General features: G+C 35.7%; 1 protein-coding gene across 16 annotated transcripts in view; it reads left to right on the top strand.

The window, feature by feature from the left end:
• The window catches only part of GPHN (gephyrin), a 274,965-nt gene that overhangs the window by 124,900 nt on the left and 125,317 nt on the right, over window positions 1-24,748 (top strand). For 14 of the 16 annotated variants that reach the window (XM_066188296.1, XM_066188294.1, XM_066188292.1 and 11 more), the window contains exon 4: window positions 19,546-19,638. In XM_066188296.1, coding sequence (XP_066044393.1) covers window positions 19,546-19,638 — 93 coding nt within the window. Of the gene's footprint in view, window positions 1-10,858; window positions 11,050-19,545; window positions 19,639-24,748 lie in introns of all 16 variants that reach the window. The other 2 variants (XM_066188288.1, XM_066188289.1) reach the window with 1 other exon arrangement.

Raw genomic sequence — 24,748 nt, 5'->3', positions numbered from 1 at the left:
GTTTTGCCATGGTGTGTATAGAAAACACTGAATAGGTATTTGACTGGACAACAGTAGCATTATATGTTTGGGTGCAAGATTATGTGCTTTACCAAACATAAAGTTTTGATATTGCAAGACAAATAAATTTGTTTGTAATTTGTTATGTACTAAGTCACAATATTTGCTCTTCTGGATTATCTTTGAGCTCAGTACCAAAGTGTTTCTTAACATGCACCTTTATAGGGAAAGAAAACAATTCTTTTCAAATTAAAGACTAATGTAAGATTAAAATTTGTGCTTTTCCATTTCATTTCCCCAGTGGTTTTGGTATGTTCATTTTCTGGATTCCTCCATAATAAAGCAAGTAGCATTTTGATATTATTTACTGTAATACTGATTCTGTACTTTTCCATTATAGTAAGATTTCAGAAATTCTGTAACTCAGTTGTCCTAAAGGAAAGGTATAAGGGAGGGAATGCTATTGAATCCTCAGAGTTCAGTAAAGGTGGAGTGGTTGAAGAGTTTCACTTTTTAAAATTCCTTCTTATAAAAAAGGCACAAAAATTTCTAGACTTGTTCCGGCAGAAATTATTTCATTCAATTTCGGCTGCCTTATCAATACGACAAGATTAGGTGGGATCCTAAGACTGCAAAGGTAACACATATACTCCCTTTCAGCATTTCTGCATAGAATGACACTTCTGTTTTCTCTAATTATTTATCACCTGCTTTGTTAATGTTATGCTCTATCAAAATATCCTTGATTTTAAAAATACAAGTATGGTAACATTTTCACTGAATATCTTCAGTAGCATGATGACATAAAACCCTATTTTTTAACAAATAGACCGGTCCCCTATGGAAATTTGTGCTGCTCAATTCTGTCATTGTAAAGGGTTCTTCTGTGTTCTTGGTAGCTGAACATAATTTAACATGAGTGAGAATTACCTAAATTTCATCTGGAAAATGAAACTATGTATCTGAGGATACCTTATGAAGATAACAGCTTAACATCAAGGTGTTTTAAAATTCTTGTCCTTCTTTAACAAAGAAGAAAGTAACCCTTCTTTATGTATTTGGAATACGTTCTGGATTTTAATAAGTATTTCTAGGGAATAATGCTCTATAGAACAGGCAATGTGTAAAAATAAAGCTGGCTGTCATTTGGGACTGAAGCTAACACTTGAGTTTTTCAGAGAATCTTGAGGCTCTAAATGACAGCAGACAATTTTCGTCAACCTGTTTTGAAGGAAAGATGACCAAGTTTAAAATCAGAAAGCTATAGAGAACTACTTTACATAAAAAAGCTCCAAATACCTCTAAGTAGTGTTCCAATCTGTGAATGCTTCTGCTGGTGAGAAATCCAAAGAGATTGTTATGTTTTGAAAATGAAAGAAAAGAATATTTGTGAAGTAGTATGCTCTGTGTAATTAAAGCATTTGCAAATATGATACCTGCTACAAAGTTGACTTCTGAGACACCCAGCAAAAGAAATAAGAAATTGAATCTCACAGATAATTGAAAACTCTGAGTTTTCTGGGAATTAAACATTTTCTGCCGACCTAATTGTTAAAAGTGCTTAGTACAAACCTTTTGACCATTTAGCCAATAGCTGATATACAGGCATGAAGCTTTCTTCATAACAACACAATTCCCTACATTTGCCATTTTGCTTTAATTAAAACAACTGAACTACACCTCAAGTATTTGGGTACCCAGGCATTTTTACAGTGCATTATTATATTTAAATGTTTTATATGAAACAACAGAGATTTTGATGTGTGCGCACATTAAGAATATTTTGAATTTCAGTATTTTGTTGCAAAATTTTAGTATCTTAAACTGTTTAAAAATCAGTCCTGTATTAGGAGAAATAGTATCTTAACAGAGTCCTAGTTTTGCAATAGGAAAAACAGCTGATTATGTTACAGTTCATCTAACACCATGGCAATTTCATCATGTACAAGTTGGAAAAAAAGGCTTTTCCTCACTGGCTGAATAAATAGCTAATTTCAGAGTGGCTTTTGTTGAAAAGCTTTTTAAATTCACTCTGCTGGATCTCTACCAATGAAAAGATTATTGGAGATGTTTGAGCACTTATATTGCCTTCTGAGAATGGCTAAATAATCGGGAAAGAAAACCAAAGGCAATATTCTTACTGTCCTTATAATTATGTATTTTGAATATGCATGAAACGTGAAATTAACACGTTACCAGCTATTTTCAAATTTTATCCTTTCTTGTGGTTTTAATTAAGAATTTATTCTGTCATAGAATCATTTAGGTTGTAAAAGACCTCTAAGATCATCAAGTCCAACTGTAAAACTTAACACTGCCAAGTCCACCATTAAATCATATTCCCAAGTGCCCCATCTATGCGGCTTTTAAATACCTTCAGAGACAGTGATTCCACCACTTCCATGAGCGGCCTGTTCCAATGTTGGAACACTTTTGGTGAAGACATTTTTTCATAAGATGCACTCTAACCCCCCAGCATAACTTGAAATGGCTGCCATTCCTCTTATGTAATTTTTTTTAATTGTATGGCATAAAAAAGTAATTGATCTATTATTTATTCCTGGTTACTTGTGAGAAGAGACCAAACCCCACCTCTCTACAGCCTCCTTTCAGCTGATTGTGGAAAATGATAAGGTCTTCCTGAGCCTCCTTTTCTCCAGGCTAAACATCCCCAGCTCCCTCAGCAGCTCCTCATCGAAAACTTGTGCTCCAGACCCTTCACCAGCTTCATTGCCTGTCTTTGGATACATCAGCAGTAGTCACAACCTAGTTCTTCAAATTAATACATGGGGCACAAGTTTTTCTTTGACTGCGTATTTAATGTCACACTTAAATCACTTCAACATGTAGGTTTCAAAATCAGGAATAAGATGCAATGCATCAAGCCCACTGGCAAATAACAAGTTTGTCTTACACACAGGGTGGATAATATCTCAGTAATGCAAATAATAATAATAAAAAAAACTAAATCAATTTAAATTGGAAACTCTGGTAAAAACAGTTACTTAAAATGGTTTTCTAGATCACTGGTATTTGTCATGCAAAACTTCCCATAGAAACCTGGTTTTTTGCTCTTTTTAGGTTATCTGCAGGGAACTGAAGGTAACATCCAAAGTACAGAGTTTGCAAAAGAATTAAACATTTTCTTATCAGACCTGAGTCAGACACTGAAATCTATCCAGAGAACAGAGATTACTGATTAAACTTTTGTACAAGTATGTCAGTGAGAAATTTAATATCTCCCTACAAAAACATCAGTATAATAAACAGAGCCTAAAGGTGTGAAGTCTGTTTATTCTCTTAGCCTGCAATTATTTCCTGAGCAAAATAGTATTCTCTTGTCAATACTGTAAATTAGGATTGCCTGATGTTAACTTGCTAGTTAAGACCTTCAACTGAGTATATTTAATTGAAATGGTAGTCTATTTTCCTGTGCCTTAGTTTTATCATGAGTTTTTATTAGGGTTCGGTTTCTTTTATTTTCCTAAGGGTCAATAATATAGGAAGTTCATATTTCCAGAATCAAAAAATTTGGTAAATAAGTTTCTGTCTGAAAAAAAGTCTCATTGCTGTTGATTTTTAGTGTAGAAAACTGTGTGCTGTTCAATTCAGAAAAAATATATTTAGTGTAGCCAATGGTCTTACATTTTCTTGGTGATATTTTGAAATTTGGGTAACAGACAAAATTTGCTTAGTTTCCTGCTAAATATATCTGCTTTTTGGAGTTGGAAGTGAAAGCTGAAACAGGAGCTAAAGACTTAAGGGACTACTAAATGATCTGTGACATTTAGGAAGGAATCAGTTGATCTGTATGGATGGTTGCAGCTGCAAAACCAACATACTGTGCTTAGATTCATTGGTACAAATAAAGGCTCTTGGAAGGTGGCTGCTATAGAATTATCGGTTTCCTCATAGACCTGATATTTAACTACAGATTTATAACTCTTAGCAGAAGGAGAAAAAAACTTTGATTACTTTGAATTGTTCTTAAATAACATCGTATTAGTGGGCCTGGAGAGAGAACTCTTTACAGGATAGAAAAGACTTGAATAGTATTTGCAAGTAAAAAGCAAAGGCCTCTCCTTCTGTAGTCAGAAGTGATGGGTCTTGAAATGAAAAGGGAATTCTCTGTGTGTGTGTTTTCTGTACTGGGGCAGAAAGCAAGAGAGAGAGAAGTGCCAGGTTCTTTCTGGCTCTCAGTAAGAAAGGCCTGACAACAAATAGCTGAATGAAGTTCCTGCTTTCATAAAGCAAAGGAAGAGGAGGAACAAATCTTACTCCCTTCAGATGCTGGGAACTGTGTGTTCGTGTAGCGTCAGATCAATCTGTGGATGGATTTCTCCACTCATGAGAAAATTTTGCTACTCTTTTATATAAAGGAAAGCCATGCTGGTGGTGTAATCACCAGTATTGAGTTGGAGGTGCCTACAGACTTTACTACTCTCCATTACAATGAGGTGGATGAGTCTGTCCTTTGGCCAAAGAGGTTTGTGCAGCATGACACATTCCTGAAAAGCATGCTGAACAAAAAGCACGGGAGCCTTCTGTGGGAACTTCAAAGGAACTACTATGTGGATTGCTAATTCCTTGATGTACAATGGCTTCCTGGTCAGGAGCACAACAATATAAGAAATGTTATAAGCTGAACAGTGTGTTGTCCTTGATTTCCAGAGGGTGTTGCCCAGTTGTTGCTCGCAGATGAAATTTATTGCCTGTCTCCCTCATCCACTAATGCCACCTACTCTCTCTTACTGAAAATACTATCTGTATGACTGTACTGCCTGTGTAGGCTCTTCATCACTCTCCAGCACTAAAGTGGCAATTGTCTCTACAAGGGAAAGCAGTAGTCCAGAGATAACATATACTGCATGCATCATAATCCCCAAAGTAGGACGTGTGGGAGATGATACAACTCTTTGAAAGGGGCAATATGCTATTTTTAGTTATTGCAATGAAGCCTTTATTCCAAGTTGCATGGAGCAGTTGACTGTAATGTGATTTGACCTTCTCCAGGAAAGTAAGTTTTGCAATTAAATAACCAAAAATCACTTATATAAACATTTCCATGTAACAGACCATATGTTAGAATAATGGTATATAAAGCAGGTGATACACAGTTGAAAAGACTCATTATTTCTTATGCAACTTTTCTTTGAGCTGTATAAATAACTCTGGATTCTGGTAAAGGTTACCATGTGTGTCTTCTTAAATCTTTGAAATAACAAACAATTAATTCTAGTCCAGAGGGCTTTCCATGTGTTCTGGAAATTACCTCTAGAAATTACTGATACTTTAGCAAGGTGGGTTCTGATCAGTGGCATAGGATCTGGTTGGAGGCCTGTCACTAGTGGAGTCTCCCAGGGTTCAATATTGGGCTCAGTATTCATTAACTTACTCATCAGTTACTTGGGTGATAGGGGAGATGCCTCCTCAGCAAGTTCCATGATGACACCAGTCAGGGAGGAGTGGCTGATACCCCGGAGGGCTGTGCAGCCCTGCAGGAGGACCTCAGCAGGCTGGAGAGATGGGCAGAACTGTCTGAAATCAACAACAGCAAGTGCAGGCTCCTGCACCTGGGCAGGAATAACCCCATGGAGCAGCACAGACTGAGGGCTGAGCTTCGGGGAAGCAGCTCTGTGGAGAAAGGCCTGGGGGTGCTGGTGGACAACAAAGTGTCCCTGAGCCAGCAGTGTGTCCTTGTGGCCAGGAAGGCCAATGGGATCCTGGGCTGCATTAGGAAGAGCATTGGCAGCAGGTCAAGGGAGGGGATCCTGCCCCTCTACTCAGCCCTGGTGAGGCCTGGCCTGGCGTTTCCTGTCCAATTCTGGCCTCCTCAGGACAAGAGAGACAGGGAGCTCCTGGAGCAGGTCCAATGAAGGGTGGCAAGAGAGCATCTCTTCTGGGGAAAGGCTGAGGGAGCTGGGGCTGAACAGCCTCAAGAAGAGATGGCTGAGAGGAGACCTCATCAGTGTCTGTCAGTATCTGAAGGGACAGTGTCAGAGGATGGAGCCTTTTGTGGGAATGGTGCCAAACATCTGGCATCCTTGCCAAGATTAGAACCAAGAGAATGTTAACACTAAAGGCCCAGCTAATTTCTGTGTTTGCCGAGGATGCTGTGAATCTGGGTGGAAAACCACTGTATGAGTATGTCGCTTATTATGATTGAAAACAATGACATGCATGGAATGCTTGAGACATGTTTTGTGTGTTACAAAATTAGCAAGAGGCCCTAAGGATCAATTAGAAGGCAGTGGTTTATCTGTAAACAAAAAAAAGATCTCACATGGGAGAAAGAGTAGGAGGAGAAAAACAACACCTGTGGAACTAAACACTATTGCACTGCATCAGTGTGTTTTTTCTTTGCCATCTTGATACCAACATTTTGATATTTTATATTTATATTATTTCTTACATTTAGACTTTTCTTTGCATTTGATCCCATCACTAATAGCCAGACTCTTCTTGGTAGTGCCAAGCAATAGGCCAAAAGGCAATGGGCAAAAATTGATTCCACCTGAACATGAGGAAGAACTTCTTTACTGTGCAAGTGATTGAGCACTGGAATGGATTGCTTGTTTCATCTTCAAAGGGGTGTTGGAGACTCCCTTCTTTACCCATGATTGTGTCCAGGTGGTTCTTGAATATCTCTGCATCAGTCAAGAGACTCGATATGATTGCTGCAAGCATTTTTAAGAAGAAAGCATTCTATGCTTCTCTCATTCTGATACTAATGATTAGTATTTCTTTTATGATTTAATTAGTAAAGTTTGGCATATGTCTTTCAAAAAACAAGAGATGACAAGTGTTTCTGCTAAGAATCATCCTTTCCAACTCTTTTCATGTATTTCTTTGAACTTTCTTCATGTCTTAGTCTACCTTTGTGGCTTTGTTAACATTATGAGACTGGGTTAAGCTAGACCTGTTCTGTGAAGTGTTTGCTTTATTAAGCTTCTGTTTGCTCCATATTCAGCAACTTTATCAAATTAGGAAGATTTCTTAAAAAGTTGTCTCCAATTTAGTTGGCTCAGAAAAATACACATTTTATTTTTATATGCATATAGTCTTTATCGTATAACAAAGTGAAAACATATCTTTCTTTATATCACAAAGCAATTTACAAGAATTTAGAACCTTAGAAATAATGAAGATTAGAATACAAAGAATTTTTTCAAAAGTGCTGTGGGTTGTGTGAAATTCTGTATATTATTTTGCCTGAGAGATTTCCAACACCATAAAGGCATGTTTGAACAACCTTAGTACTCTGACGGATTTTAGTTTCATTCGTACCAGCTGCAGAAACAGTTGGAAGGTGATTTTGAAATCTCTTTAGTATTCTGAATGCTTTTATTGTCACCTGATTCTAAGTAATTTTGTTGTTAGGCTGTATCAGAAAAAATGAGCATTTCTAAAAAATGTTCCAAGAGAAAAATGAGCTGGAAGTTTCAGCTCTTAGGGAAAGAACTCTTTCTGATATGAATTGTTCTGCATTAGTTTTCTCTTGAGTATAAAAGTTGAAATCTTTGATTGCAGTGGGATTGGCTAATGCTAAGACACCTCTGCAAGCTGCAATGGAAGCAGATGATGGCTCATCAAATTCTATGGTAACAGCTTTCACCCAGTATTATGTAATAGCTATAATCTTTTGGGCCTGTAAGAGACATTCTGCATGGACTGAATTCTGAAAATGTCTTTCCTTTGAAGAGAATGGCCTTTCCAGTTCAGTAATTCAGTCACTCTTGTAAGTTTGGTTCAGTCTTAAAGGTGCAAAAAAGGTTCTTTTTCTACATTTTACTCTTTGGATGCTTATACTCACTTAGGAATAAGCAATTACCTAATTATCAAGACAGCCTATTGCTAGTTCATTCTATTATTCTTTTATTGTGCTCTATCTTTATTAAAAAAAAATTAAACCAGGGCACATAGGGAAAAATCTTTTTTTCCTGTTATGATCATAGTTACTCATTTTTCATTGCCTTCAACAGCTGTTAACATGTTTTTTGCATTAATAACCATCAGTGAATTTCAGTTGATTTTTATATTTTCCTTATCACTTTTGAGAGTCATTTTCAGGGTCTCCAGGATTACTCCTACTCAACAAATAATGGAAAAGTGCAGACAATCTAATCTGAGCCAGAATATTCCAGTCTTCTTTCTTTTGTTGCATGTAACTTTCACTTTGTTGTTTGTGTATCCGTATCACAAGAATATATCAGAGCAAGAAGTCCACATCTTCCCTATATTTAGTGAACTAAAGGACATTGCTTTGTTTTAAATAAGGGGGGGCTTCTTTACTGATGCTTTATTATTTTCTGGAAGCTAAATCTAACACTGATTATTTGACCTGGGAGATCATTCACCATCTAAAATTGATACTACCTTAGATCACAGTAAGATCAAAGCTTTAGTTGTTAGGCCACATGGCCTGTACACGCACTGGTTGACTAAAAACATCTTATGCATGGTAATCAGATGTTAGAGAATTAATATAGGTGATAGTAAGCTTAAAATCTCTCAGCTGGTAGGAGGATCCACTATAAATACATAGAGACATCAGCTAGGCAGGCTTTTTTATTGCACAAGAGGAGCATCTTTGGGATAGTCTGTAATTCTAATAAAAGTTACTAGGCAATATCAGAGTGCTATTCTGGATCCATACACTGATGCTCAGAACAAAGAATTTTTAGTGAATGGCACCATCATAGTGCACTGTAGGAGCAAGCATGGAGGTGCTAAATACATCCATTATGTAATTCATCCCTGGAACTGTTGTGCTTGACGTAAAATAATTGTTACAGATTTTCAGGATCTTCAAAATATGCTGGCAGATCTTCTTAACAGCAATTTCTCTGCATATTTAAATAGGCAATTGTATTGACAGTATTATTCGCCGAAGACTAATTAATCTATCAGAACATCCGGAAATTAAAATGTCCTCTTTAGAGTGCAAGAGCATCTGCGTTAGTAGGGAGATATTTTTTAATTTCCATGCATTTCAGGTCGGTGCTTATCTACCCTTAATTCTGTTGTGGTTGGGAAACAGCAGTTTGTGTCACCAGAGTCACTGCATTCTGCCTTGAACAATATCAGTACTTGGAATTCAGGACCTTGTGAACATCTATTATAGTCACTCTGCCTTTTTTTCCCCTCACTGATCATTTGAACTAATAGACTGAGGCACTATTGAGGCCTCATTTTTCATACAGGGAAGTGTAATAATATATTTGACTATTTAAACATACAGAACGTTTTGGGTAGGAAGGATACCATAACCTTTACATGTGCTATAAAATGGCAATGGTTTCATCTCAGGAGGAGGGTGTTCTCTGCTAGGGCCGTGTTTCTTAGTACTGTAGAATGTTGGAGTTTTTTGCAATGCTGCCTGTGGTTGTGTTAAAATATACTCACCGTTTTGGCATGTCATACAGATGCCTGGTTTAATAGAGCCATACCGCAATTTTGTTTGGATTAGGCTTGTAAAATGGTTCCCCTTTTATGGTATATTGATTGTAAGTTACCACAATTGGCAAATATAAAGAGAAATACTCAGTAAAGACAAAACTGCAAGGTTTTTGTTTTGTGATTTCACTGTGTTCTGGCAGGTGTAGTCATAAGCAGCTATGTGAGAAACTTCTTTTGTAGTCTTCGTAGACTTCGTATTTTAGCTCTTCCCTCACCCTTCTTCATTCTGTGGCAAGCTTGGAACTCCTAAGTTAAAACATTTATCAATCTCTAGGGTAGTCAGTTTTTGCTTCTCTCCAGAGTAACGATAGCTAGTAGCATGAAAGTATAATTTAGGCAGGCATACTCTATGAGAAAATTATATTGTCTGTATGACATGTTTGTTGATACTTTGATCTCATCTCTCTGAATATTTGTTATGTGTGGTTCCTTTGATTTCTTTCTGTATTTTGGTGGGGGTACCAGGTTGCTCTCTCTGATTGAGTACACTGATGTTCAGACATTTCACAACTCACGTCTTCCTAGCAGCTGATCAGGATGTATTGAATTGTTCATGATTGATGACAGTTTCCCACTGTTCATGCAGTGGAAAACCACTGCTTCTCCCCTTTTGAGCTCTTAAATTCTTACTTCTGCTTACTCCTTCTGCTTGTGTCTATGAAAGTGGCAAATTTGGAGACAGTTTTCTCAGCCGGCTAGTGAAGTATATTGGTCCTTATAAGCTGCTATTTTACATACTACCTGTATGGGGGCAGAGTATCTGTTCTTCAGTCATCCAGGAGCCCTTCTTGAATTGGTGCAGAGTAGCAAGAAAATTAGTCCTTCAGTACTCGTTTCCAGATCTTATTCTTCTTTGATTGAATTTTATACTTTATATTTTTGATTTCACAAGGCCTTCATAATTTCTCTTCAAAGTCCAAGTTTTCTAGTATTTTCTTTTCTTGTTGTACAGTGGGAATATCAAGAAGTTTGGCTGACTTCACACTGTGATTGTTCACATGGCTTTCTGTCTCTGAGTGGACTCAAGGAACTTCCTATGGCCAAACCAAATTCTGTTAGATCTCTGGACAAGCTTACTATCTGTATTGTATAGTATTTAGACATGTGCTGTAAGGTCACCTGGAGCTCTCTCTGCTTTCACCCAGCATTGTCTTAGTCTAATAGTATCCAGGGCTGTTTCAGCCTTTAGTAGAGTGATGCTGCAGTTGTTTGTGGGAGTCCTTAGGCCTTCTCCTGGATGGGAAAAGGCAAAGGTGTTCGGAGTGAGTCATTGTGGGAATGTACATGCAGACTCAAAGAAGAAAGGTTACTCATCAGTAACTGGTGTTCTTTGAGAGGTATAGTCTGCATGTACATTAGTCTCCTACCTGCTTTTCCCCTCTTTCTGAATCTCTTTCAGGTTTGATTGTGCATTTAAGAGGAACTGCAGTGGTGGCGGATGCACTCTGCCCTGTGTGTCAATGCCTCAAGCAGGACGAGGGGAGGAGTGGGAGTGCCCCTCCCGGGACACTCCAGGGCAGGCCACAAGCCCACCCACTCTTAGAGTATATGTATGGACTAAGTGTCTCAAAGTACTGCAGCTGTTCATTGGTAGGTAAATTTTCTTTACTGTATTCTCACAGGTAAAGTAGTAGATTTTATTTTTAAAACCAATTTCATTCATTAACTCTATGGATGATATGCATGAGCAATACACTGCGGGGGGAAATTTATACCACAAACTGCATTACACTGAGTAGCTCCCTGTCTCTCTGATGGTTTCATCTCTTGTCTTTCCCCTCATCCTAACCTTATTTAGGTATTTAAATATCTTTATTTAATTTGTCATTTACAGTGAGAGCTACATGAAAACTTGAGATCATATAAGTTGTAACATAATTCAAAAAATAAAATGAAATCATGTCTTTCACGATTGTAGCTAAGTGTGCAAACTAACATGTAAGATATTTACTATTAGAATATGAGCCTGGAAATGGAACTGGATTCTGTAAGAATCAGTTATATTTATACTAGTATATTTATCTTTAAAACTTCTTATTTGCAGGAAAGCAACTTTTGAGTTTAAACATTTTTTCCACAGCTGACCTCATGTGACTTTTCTTTCTTTTTAATCATGGAAGCCTTGTAGTAATTTTCTAATGCACTACACTTCCTGCCAATTAAACCAGGAGATGTGGGGTACGACCTAGCTTAAGCTGGAGATGTAAACTTAAACTTGTCCCTGCATGCAAATATGCAAATGCAAACTCTGCAAATGGTTATTTTCAAGTGTAGTTTCTAAGAAGTGCAGGTTATATGAGTTGAAGGCTATTACAGAAATATGATTGTGAGGTGTTTGTACTGGGAGTTCTCTGACACCTGTCACCTTTGCAAATATGGTGGATGTGCTTTTACCAGTTCCTTAGGGTTGTAGCAGTTAATCTTGCCTTGGCAGCTCAAAGAAATTTTGCAGTTGCTTTTCTGTCACTTTGCCATTTCTGTAAGATTAAGGTGTAGTTTATGTGGGCTTAGTTACAGCCTGCAAACTTTGCTGAAGCTTCTGATCTGTGTACATGATCTTATCTGTGGATCATGTGGTACATGGGCTGTAGATATTGGTACAGGTACATAAAATATAATGAAGAGCTCTAGTTTTAGGAAGTTACTGACCTGTGTGTAAATCAAGCTGCCTTTGAACATTCTGAGAAAACCCAAAGTAAACAGTTTTCTGAACAACCTTAGATGAACACTATATATATGCAAAGAGGAAAAAAAAGTTGAAAAAGCCATCTTGTTGTGCCCAATAATCTGAATTTATGGCTCTAAAACCAAGCATTTATTCTTGTGATAACAGGTCTTTGAAGTGCTGTTTTAATTCAGAAAATTCTAAAAATTTAAAAAATGAGGAGAGAAAGTTTCTCTTTATCTGTTGTTAGTAAGTAATATTGGATTCACTTATTTGGTTTTATGATTTCTTTTTCCTTTTCATTCCAGTTGCTCTTTACCTAGTATTGTTGTAGGAATAAGAAAAAAATATATATTAGATCTCAAGATTCTAATCAAGATTCCTATCACTAAGAAAAGTGATACTGGCAAGGAGGCATTATGTCTTCTTAAAATTTTTAATTGTTTTCAATTCTTAAGAAAACCAGAGTTTTTATAACTCTGTAATATTTATTTTAGTGAGTAAATATTGTATTTTAGAGACTCATTTTATGTGTTGCAAAACTGAGACACGTTGAACTTTAGTGCTATTGCTAATACATTTCTATTAGATAAAGATGAGCACTTGCACACTTAGGCCCACACTTGTGTATATATCTGCCAAATACGGAGTCACCAGTAAAGTTCACACAGACATATTTGGAAAGTATCTAATTCTGATTCTAAGTTCCATCTCTTCCTCCAAGTATCTGAAGAAAACTGTTATGCTAAGTGCCTAGTCCTTTCCTGTGAGTAACCTTAGCATGACTCTTGGAGGATACCAGTGGCACCAATATTCGATGGGACCAGATTTTTGTACAGAAGGAAAAGAGTCTTGTGCCTTTGTGTGCATGTAGATGCATGGTTTTTTCTGACCTAGATCTACTTGTAGTTTTTAATGCAATTTATTAAATCATACAATAAATTCACTATTTTTCTTGATTGTACTAAGACTTGTATGTCAAGGTTGGTAGCTTGAAATAAGAATCTTTCCTTTGTTTTTCTGGGCGGAAATCAACAGACAGCATTTAAAACTCTGCTTTTATTTTTTCAAGTCAACCTTGTACATGGCTTCTGTGCTTTTACTTCTCTCTTTCAAAATAGTTAGAAAATCTCTTGCCATTCTCAGCTCTTAAAAGTGTTGGCACTTCCAGTCATGGTGGTTTGACTGAACACTTCTGTGTTTGCACATCTCTCTGCTAGACTTCCCTTACTTGTTTGCATAGATGAACTCTGATGATGATTGCACTTCAGTGCCTACATTTTTTTTTCCTCTGTTTAGGGCTAATTATCATGAATAGTGGGTTTTAGAAGACATGAAGTACTTTTTAGCAAAGATTATGTTGCAAACTGCATAGGTATGTTGAACCTTGAAATACTTGATAGCTGCAATTTACTTTAAATGGAAAATGCCTGTAATTAAATTTCCATTTAAAAGTTAAACCATTCATTGGGTACATTTTTATTACATTCCTCCTTTAGTTTTGCATTTCAATAAAATAGTTACATTTTTATGACATCTTTTAATACATTAGCTTAGTATTTAAAAAAACAACTGCAACATGACTATGATGTTAGAAACTGCCAATTTACCTGTAGAATCTCTGAAAGATGATCTACTATGTTCTGTAAAATCTCAAAATTTGAAAAGCTCTCTTTAGACACAGTGAGATACATACTTGCATTTCATCCGAGTCATGTACAGTGATTACACTGAACATATTCCTAACATTTCTCTTACTTTCTGCCTTTTGCTGGTGGGTAAAGGATAAATGGAATGGAGGTAATAGAAAACATCAAGCATGTTTTCATGGTGTTTTAATGTTTAATTTTATGAAATTCTTAAATAATTTTGAGATTGATTTCTTGCAAAGTTGTTGCTTCACACATGAGTATTTTCAGGCCTAGACATTTCATGGAAGCTTTTGAACATTAAGTAAGTGATTTTGAGTATAAGAAATAAAACCTTCACAAGAAGTAGGGCAAAAATATGTGAAATTATTTCCAAGAATGCACTAACATTTTGAAGACCGTCCCTCCTTTGCAAACTTAATGTTGAACTCTGCTCTTTACTTCATTGCCTTTCTTTATGGGTATTTGTGATCTTTCATGGTCCCCAGTATATGATTTTCCTTTTTAAAATAATAGACAATCCATGGTCCATTGAATAGAGAAGATCCAAACTCCTGAATAATACAGTGAGGAACAAATGGGTTGCTTTTACTTTTTGTTCTTCTTTTCTCCTGCCTTGTGTGCTATGGCATGAATTTCTGATTCATTCAATTATGTATGCTCTCTCCTGTCTTAGAATCAGGCTCAATCTTTAGTCAGCTGGAGTCTGGAGTAGTCCAAGCTAAGTCCAAGTCCATGACTAGGTAAAGGTTGTTATGAGATCAAAATGTGCCAATTCCTATATTTCTGAAACTCAATGGTTGAAACAACATCCAATTTTCATAGCAAATCTGTGACTATGCAGACTCTCTTTTTAAATCTATTTTGCTATATTGTCATTCATTTTAGTTTCTTCATTGTGATGGTGTCAGATCATCATACATGAAATTTATCTTGTACACTCTTTTACCTTGAGCCCAGAAAGTGTGAAAGAAAAGTAGATTGATTTTTATGGCTTTTTATATATGAATATTTTTTATTTAACTTGGATTGCTAAGGAAAGTTATCATATATGTTTAAAAACATACTGTTTTATATTTCTCCTTGCATTTAAAAACGTATTTTCCTAGAGTAAACAGGATTTGCTTGCAAATACAGAATTTACGTAATTTTACAAAGCTTGTAGTTTTGAGATCTACTCTGGAGAACACAGACTTCTGCATCTCTGAGCACTGTCAGTAGTTTCTCTTGGGAACCACAGTGATGTTTTAAGTCACATGAAGTTGTTTTGAGAATACTTCTGGATAGTATGCATGTCTGTAAAGTGGCTTATACTGGCTTACCTATATTTCAAAGTCCAATGTAAATAAATGTATATTGTTTCATAGCTGCATTTCATATTTAACACATTTGTTCAGCAGTTTAAATTAGATTTTTATGTATTTTACTGTGTGATTGGTGATGCATATAGGGTGAAAGAACTTCACAGTTGCACTGTGCTGAAAAAATCTAGCATGTGCCAAAGTGCCAATCATCTTTGTTAACTATAGAATTGAGAATTGTTTCACTACTTTCAATACTGAATATATAATGAAGGAATTCTGTATGGATTCATTATGAAAACCTGCCCTGTTTATATTGTTTTTAGCATTTCCCTGTTCTTTCCGGAAATTTTAAATTATAACAGTGTACTTGTTGTTCTAGTGGCTATGTTATATGAAAATATGCGTGTGTATTGAGAATTATTTTTACAATCCTTGTATTGTGAAGTAAGTTATATATTGATCAGAAAAACATATATTTTATATTATCTTAGTTAGTTATGATCTTAGTGGTAAGCACCAGGATATTGACTTGAAGGAAGATATTCTAGTAATTTTGGAAGCATTAACACATGGGAGTGTTATCACACTCTGATAGCAGTGATGGCAAAAATAGGACAATAAAAAAAAAGGCAAGACACCATAGCATCATGGAAAAGTAAAAGTCATCAGGACTTCAGCTCTTCTGTGTAGGCATTTAGTCTGACCCACAGCAACCATTTTTGTGTGCTTTGTAGTACTTCTGCTCCAGCTATGGGTCGTAGTCTCCATGTCTATGTGGAAAATCACCATACAGGAGCACCAAGAGGACTGGAGGAGACTTGCAACCTGTCTCAAGTTTAAATTTATGGCTAAGATAAGTAATCCACAAACTTTAGTTACCTCCAAAGATCAAGGCATTGTTCCTCTCGTTCCAGAAAGGAATCTCTATTTGTTTTTCTGGTTCACTTACATGGAGATTAAAGGATGGTACTTTAATGGAGGTACAAAATAGCCCACTTTCCTATCCATTGTAATTGTGTGTTCTGTGATCAGGTTTCTTATGTATCGTGGTGGGGCATTATCCCACAGAAATGATTAGTAAGGAAGTGTTATAGAAATACAACAATCCTTAATGATAATCATAAAGAGTTACACCAAATTTAAAGCATGATGTATTTTCTCTCTCTTGAACCCTGTAGATCAAGGAAGGCTGATGTAGGGAAGAGCCTAGGCCCTAGAATTGGTTTTAAATACAAAAGGAAATTACGAAAATTTTGTGGCTTGCTCATTGCAGCTTAGACTAGTGGCAGGTTTGCATTGTGGACATGGAGATGCTTAAGTTACCTCCACAGAAAGAAATGTGTCTGTGAGTGTTCAAGCTGTTCACTGACTTGTCAGGTAGCACTAGCTTAGGTGTGGTGCCACAAATATGCATCTGTGCAGCTTTTGGACTTTGTTTATCCTAATATGGTGGTGCCTTTATGAATTTGCAAGCATGTACCTGCCATAAACGTAGGGGTTCTGCACTGTACCACACACTGTAGGCATTTTTTCCGTGAGGTAATGATCTTAATTGGTCTTTAAATCAATAAATTTACATGTGAAAGACTAAGAACTTGGAGAAAAGATGAGGGAAGATTTTTCTGCACTGGCAAAGTTAACAGTGGTTAACAGTTAACTTAGATCATAAACAATGTTTTTGATGAGCAGTATTATAATAGAAGTAATTTCAATATTGGGCAGTGCACAGGAAGTCCAACAAGTAGTTCCAGGTTACAGGAGAGAGGGAGCTGACAGAAGCAAGAGCTCTGTGGAGCAAGAGATGGAAATAGGTTGTTTGCTACACCTGAGGATTTTTTACTCATTCGAATGAGAGAAATTTAAATGTATTTAGAAGAGAAAATATGAGGAATTAAGTAAAGAGTACAGGGAAATAGATGTAATCTGAAGCTTAAGGAGACAACTGGCCTGACATTTTATGTCTGTACATCAGAAAGACATAATTAATATAATTATTCTAGGACTTCAGTGAAATCTGAAAAGGTTGTGTCCTTTTGAAATAAAATTATTTGTGGAGGAACTGTCTGTAATGACTTCATTTCTGTTATAATATACCTTGACCCTGGAAAATATCTGATAAAGCCTAATTTAAGCTACTAATTGTTAAAAGTATTAAGCTATTTATTGGTTAGGGGTTTTTTTTCCCCTGGAGTTCTGCGGCTTTGTTCTGGCTTTTTAAAACTTGGTGGTAATTTTACTAGACTGTTTTCAGAGCCAGCTACTGTATTTTGTATCCATCAGCATCATTCCATTGGCTTGAATGAAATAATAGTGCTTTACATAATCTGTTGACCTAACCATTTTCTCTTGAAAGCTTATCGTCAGTGAGACAATAGAAGAGGAGAAATATGCATAATATATATTAAATGGAATTTTCTTTGGTTGAAATGTTATATAACCATTTTGCTTGTGTAGCATCAGTAAAGCCAACTATCATGTCACTTGCCTAGAGAAATCTTGAAATGAAGACACAGAAAATTCAGTTCCCTGCAAAGTCAGTACAGAATCTACCTGGTCTGAGTCCAGAATTTGTTCATAATTGATCAGTGTGGGGCTTCTTTTTTTAGATACTTTTACAGCAGTGAGAATATTTTGTGGGACACAGTTTTCTGGATTAGAGAGAAAATAAATAAGCTGAATATAAGCCTCGGATATTTTCCCATGGTTTTAAAATATCCAAGTGATAAATTTGCACTTCTAAAATACAATGAAACCCAAAATTATTGCCTCATAGCTAAAGGTCTTCTACTTGAAAGCCTGAAAGTTTCTTCACTATAACTACAACTTGATGGAGAATTCTACTTAGGAGTCTGCCTAGGTACACTGATGGAGTAGCAGGAATAGGCACTTAATTATTGCTTGGTTTAATTGAAGGGTTAGGATATTGATTTCTTTAGTTTTTTGCAGGGTATCACATGACTTTTCCCCCCTCATTAATGGGAGTATCACTGAACTGTAGCAAAATGAGAGCAGAGGAAGTGTCTGTTTTTTGTTAAAAGGAGTTTGGCAGGTTTTATTTCATCTAAAGATAAATTCTGCTTTTAAAATAACAAACCAAACCCTCAAAACCTATCCATCCTGTTTTATATAGGGACTTCTTTTCTGACTATATTAATTTTTAAAATAAATTCAATATTAAGGTATAACTTTGCCAAACACTGAGCTTCTCTGAAGTGTTCTCTGAAATTTGTACCTGTTTAAGTCAAGACAAGTATGTTTCTAGATGATGGAGATGCCATCTCTTTGAAATAAATTTCCTAATGCATAACTATGTTATTGAAGCAAAGAATTTTAAGACCTAAAATCCTTTTTACTACTATAATTCACATTTTTTTCAAAATGTAACACAAGACCCATACTTATTAGTTCATTTATTTATGTAGAGGTTTGAGGCATTATCCTTGTTCCTATTCTGAGCTTATTTGAAATGTTCATATAACAAACTTCTGGTATGTTCACATACAACCCAGTTAATTAGAGTTATTCTCCAAAGGGGTAGAGTACAAAGATGAATGTGATTTTAATAAAGACAAGAGAGAACACAAAAAAGAAAGTGGAAGTAATGGTAAAGAAAGGAGAAATAAAGACAGAACCTTTTGTTTTTCCACTTCTTCAAGTAATTCTTGGATGTATTTGTATGATGGGGCTTGCAGTCAGACACAGGTTTATTCTCGTTGCAAAGTCTGTATATGATCCTTCTATTAAATGGAAGTTGCATAGCAGTACTAAGCCTGCAAAAATACAGTTGAGGGTTACCTAAATTGGTTGTACTTTTAAAAATGTTCCAGACAGTTTTATTTTAAGCTTTTAAGATCAGTATTATTTCTCAGAGCTGATTTTGGGATAAATAATAAGCTTTAAGCCAACAATCTCCAACACTATTCCTTCCTTCCCAATATAATACTCCCAAAACTTAAATTTTGTCCTAAACATTTTCAAATAATGTTGTTTCTTTGCTAGAATATAGATAGCTGTCTCAAAAATTGATGTGATCTGTGTGGATGGATACTTACTATGTAATGAGTGTACTTAAGGTAACACAGCTAATTTTGCACTCCAAGCTGACAGGCTCCTGCTGTGCTGGCCCACAGTCGAGTACAAAGGATAAGTGGTTTGAATGTTATATTTATATATCAAAATAAACAGTGAGAGAAATTAATAAATGTCCATTCTTGTTTTCCATCTCAGGTCAAGGGATGGAGAACTGAATTTCAGTTTCCATATGCAAAATAATATTATTTGGATACTTGCATTTTTTTTGTCTTATCTTGGTTATAAATAGTGGTTTAAAATGTTTGTATAAAAAGCCATGAGTGGTTTATAACTCCATGTATTGCGTGTCTCTGTTTTTAAGACATTTCAAGTCTTAATGTATTATCTGAGATAATCATTTCTTGCTAGGTCTGACAGGATTCATGTTCTCTTTCAGGAGACGCTGATAGATTGGTGTGATGAAAAGGAACTTAATTTGATATTAACAACTGGAGGAACAGGGTTCGCACCACGAGATGTCACTCCAGAGGTGAGATAGTCCTGGCATGGAAAAATCTGCCCTTTGTTGTAGAAATGCATGAGTCTGGAGGAGGGGTGATTTTTTTTTTTTTAAATTTCCTCTGTAACTTTACTTTGCAGTCTTAATGGACAGGTCAAGTGCTACAACTTCTAATCAGAAAACAGTAATAGAAAATATAGCACAAGAGAATTACTCTGGCGTTGGGTTCTGACCCAAAATGATTTTCAAACTAAAATGTGGCATAGTATAATGGTTTTCCAGTCCCCTTTCAAAACAAAATTCTAATGGCTTTGTGGCATAATTTTCCTTAGCAGTGCAGTACAACACTGCTAAGCAAAATCTTGTGTGGCGTTTGTTGTGTCTTATGCAAGGTAGAGTGGGATAAGAGATCCTTTAATTCTCCCTTGCAGAACAGTGCATTGATAACTACTGCATTATAGGTAAAGAGTGTAAGGCAGACAGAAGGAGAAAAAAATTCTATGCAAAGCTACTATGGATCTGCTTTTAAAAAAATCTAAACAGGCACAGAGGTGGAGATAATCTGCACTAGTAAATGTTGCTCAGGAAATTTCTTTACATTACACTTACGTGGAGCTAAAGTAAGGGGGGGAAAATGAGAAACTTAACCTAATGAACTCGTGGCCATGAGTTGTCATGTGAAATGACTGTGTGATTGTTCTTGAAGTATTCTGGTATTTATGGTTCCAAATTAGATTAACATGAACTTTTAAAATCACATCTTTTATTTGGTGTGATTATGTTCACTAAAGGGCAGAATTAAGATTGAGTTGTGTTTATTTGCATAATTAAACATATCTAGATTTCTCTTAAACACTCGTGTATGTTTTCAATTTCTTAGACTCTGAAGTTGAATTGAGTTCTTCATAGCATATCTACAATGCCTTTTACTTACAAATGTGTATTGTTGCATGCCTGAAGTTCATTTTTTTTTTCCATTAAGAATCTAAAAACATTTTTTAATGTATTTTATAACATTTGTGTAACTAGAGAAACATGTAAACTAAATGCTCCTGATCATTACTTCTGGTGGTTTTAGGTAATATACTAGAAAACTTGTGTAACCAAGACCTGGGGGAGGGGTGGTCTGTGTATCAGAAAATGGTAACAAGGTTAAGATGAACACAGTGTGGCACTTAGTGAAACTGATTTTGCGGATTATTCACTTTTCTAAAGCCACCACAAGTGAAAAGTGAGTTGGTTAAATTTGTCTCTTGCTTGCAAACTAACATAATGCTTTTGAAGATTGTGTTACCAGGACTGTGTTGAAGGAGGGATGAATTTCTGCTTCAGTTTTCCTTTGTGCAGGGTCAAGCCTAGCCAGCACTGTCAGATGAAGCATTGTAGCCAGTGCAAAAAATTAGCTACAGATTCTCAAGCAGCATTTGGGGGAAAGAAAGAGAGAGAGAATTCTGTACATAAACACCTAGTATTTTATTTACACTGAATTGCTGTTGCTCAAAGTAGTTAACACAGGCAGGCGTGATTTTTTAATCAGTTTTGTCAAGTAAGCCATTCTGAAAGTTATTTGAGTTATTACTGTGTCTCTGTATAGTAAAAACACATTGATACAAAAATCATTAGTAACTCGTACTGAAGAGAAACTGCCTTGTTTTGAAACATAATAGATGTGCAAGACTTGGACTGATCATAACAGAAACAAGTGTTCTGACTGTCAAATTAGTCCCATATTTTAAAAGAATTTATATAGGAGAGTCTTTACTCACTTTTCACTTAATTAAGTTGGATTAACTTAAATCACAGTGAAGATATAGAATCCCAGGTCTATTACAAAGGAGTGATGACAAGCATTGTTCCTATGATAGGATTTATTTATTACATCATTCATCCAAACAAATTTTTTAAGGGAAGAAATTCAGTTTGCCAGTATGTCATACCAAAAACATACTAGGAAGCCTAAGTTTTGTCCCCATATTTTATGTCTTTTGGGTCAGTGGGAAAACCCAAACTGCAAAAGTTATTATGTTGACTTGAAATGTGTAATAATAAGACTTTAGGAAAACTTGCATTGATGCAGGAAATGGTTTTCATTCCTTGTGTGTATGGTGTTGGTTCAGCCTGCTCTCATCACTGAACTGATAATGAAAGGATGTAATCATGGTATTGTGCTATTGAGATCTCATCTTTAAGATGTTAATTTAAAACCTTTAAGAATTTTATTCGATAATGGAAAATGTTTTACTATTTTTCCTTAGAATAGAGACAGTACTCTGCTGAGTCATACTTCCGCTGGTATGTTTCAGTCCTGCTTCTCCTTAATTCCCCTGTGCTTTGGATTAGAAAGGAGGTTTCTCTGTTTCTTTCCTAGAGTAGATATATAATTGCTATTGTACATACACAATAAAGGTAGTTCCCAAGAATAATTGCAACCCAAAGACTTAATGTTAATTGAATTTTGTAATTATTGATAAAATTTTAATTAAGTGCCTAGCATAACGTAGCTAAAAATGGCTTCTTGATACCTCAGAAATATGTAATTAAGCATCCCAAAAAATAAGTAGTTTCCCCGCTCACTTTGCGTTTTAAACACTATATCAGAACCATTCCAGGTTATTGCAGTTGTTTCAGTGATGTGTAATAACATTTTTTCTTGTAACAGAATAGAAGATTTTAGGAATATTCACAATATCTGACTTTCTTTGCCTGTCTCTGATCCCTAAATTTATAGCCTCAGTCTAGTCAGTGCATGGAGAGGAGCATTTGAATTAGTTCCTACAATTCACATTTTGAGGAGTGAAGATCAGTTTACCTCAGCAGTGTGACTATCCTTCACTTTCTTGACTAAACAACTAAAAATGACAACATGTATGTGGATATTTGAAAAACCAAATTCACTCAATAGATGGCTGAATTTGAAAGTAAGTGTGTTATAAGTGTTACTAGTGAATGCTGGAATTCTTAACTGTTACGGCAGGTAACAGTGGTAGTTTTCATTTTTACTAAAGCTGAAGTGTATGCCTAATTTTGGAGATACAACTACTTTTTTTTTTTCAATGTAATTTCACATATAATTTTTGGGAATACTCTTTAAATCTCTGCTAGAGTTTGCTCGTACAGTCCGCTTGTTGATTTAAAAAGCGTTTTGTTGCTGGACAGAGATCCAAGTATGGCCCAAGTTTATTTATTTAGGGAACTTCCGTTTTGTATTTCCAGATGCAAATATTTATTTCTTGGAACTACAGTATTTCAGTGCTAGTTCTTACAGAATGTTGATAACAATATATATTAACTTTTGTGAAAAAAATTAAATAATGTTGCAGCAATTTTATCGATCGCTAGGAATCCTTCTGAGATATTGATATACTCTTGCTCAGTACAAAGGGAGAGAAAAAAAATCTCATGTATATGGGTGCTCTGCTCAGTTTTCTATCTTCCGTATTTTTTACATTTATTCTTTTGCAAAACTGTACATTCAAAAAATTCACTTGTCTGTCTCCTAACAGTCTTCTAGCTGTTTTCTTATCCTTTGTCTCTACTATGATTCTGTGTGAATCTTGTTTGCCCATCTATGAGACTAATTTTATGACTTAGATAATAGCAGTAGAAATCAACATATTGTTCCTCAACTGATGATAGACATTCTTGAACTGTGTCACAACAAGAAGTTCATCCACACTGCAGGTAGCTTTGAGCCATAAGATTTTGAGATAATACTTTATAAAAACATAGAGGAGCTGTTTTCTAGCCTGTAACACTGGGCAACTTACAGTCTTCCTACTTCTCAAGTGTTCTGGAAAATTTATGAATGCTTCTTTCAGTTCTTGCTGTTTATATTCTTCAATATTTATGGACTTGTTTAAATGTATTTAGACACATACTTGTTTTCGTTTAGTCTGAAAATATATGCATATCTATTTATTCTTTTATTAGAGTTCTCTAGTCCATGAAAAGAAGTCATTGTTCTCTGGAACTCTGTTCTATTTGTCAATGTTTCTGAAAAATCATGCTCAGAATGAACAAAATATTCCAAACATACCACACAGAAGCAATGTTTGGATAGGAGAAAGTCTCAATTCTTCTGTAATGTGTCTTTTTGTATTTGGTTCAAAATTGTACCAGCATTTTTATAAGTATTGCCAAATGCAAATTTTCTATCATTTGGCTCTTTCTCATACTCTAAGGTATCTCTCATGGATTTTCTTCAAATTCCATTTTACTTCTGCAGACTGTTTTAATATCTATATCCATTTCTCTGTCTCAAGTAATGTCGGAAACCCTCTTGATATCTATTATTTTCAGTTTTCATGTGCTTTCTCTGTCTGTCTTCCACTTTAACTTTGTTAATGAAATAAGATGTTTATGACACGATAGGATAGTCATGTTGTAGCCATACTCTCACGGCAAAACATTCCATCAAAGTAACCCAAATCCACTGAGACTTAAACTTCTCAAAAAAAAATTTCCATTTAATAGGCAGCAACTTAAAGTAGAAATAATATACAGGAGGTTTTTGTCCTCCCTGGTTCAAATATTGCCTTTCCAGAGCAGCAGGATTTCTAGTATTGTTTGTTGTGGAGATAGGACTACTTCTGTTCTTCCTCAGCAATATTTTATTATTGGCACTGGACCAAAATAAAATAATTTCCATTTTGCAAACTGTCACTTCAGAATGGCTCCATAGTGTGATAGTGTGGAGAAATTAAGCCTTCTTCTCACAAGGATCATGAGTAATTTTGTGGTAGGAATATGAAATTGTACAACTTCTAATAACCCAGGCTAATGTTTCAGTTTTTTACTCTTCAATATTCCAGGTACCCTCCAATTAATAGCCATTTTAAGAAAATATTTTTGTGGTCTCTTTTAACACTGTAGCTTTTCATATCTCTTAACGAAGGTCTTGCTCTGAGTTAAGTTTGATTTCTGTGGTGAGCTATTGTATAACAACATGTGCTGTGTACGGACGACATCTAACCCTGTAACTTGCCATCAGACTTTTTGAGGCCTTCATGGTTCTTAGAAAATTGTTTCCAACCCAGCTTGCTCCTGAAGGGTCGGCATTACAAACCCTTGCCACGTGCATCTAACCAAAAAAGGTGCTTAAATGGAGCAGATTGCTTTGTTACAGACTCCTTCCAAATTC

Source organism: Chamaea fasciata, unplaced genomic scaffold (assembly GCF_029207755.1).
Source record: "Chamaea fasciata isolate MVZ Bird 193981 ecotype frontalis unplaced genomic scaffold, bChaFas1.0.hap1 SCAF_7, whole genome shotgun sequence".
Classification (NCBI taxonomy): domain Eukaryota; kingdom Metazoa; phylum Chordata; class Aves; order Passeriformes; family Sylviidae; genus Chamaea; species Chamaea fasciata.
The sequence above is the reverse complement of the archived record's forward strand: the minus strand, read 5'-3'. Positions and strand labels throughout refer to the sequence as shown.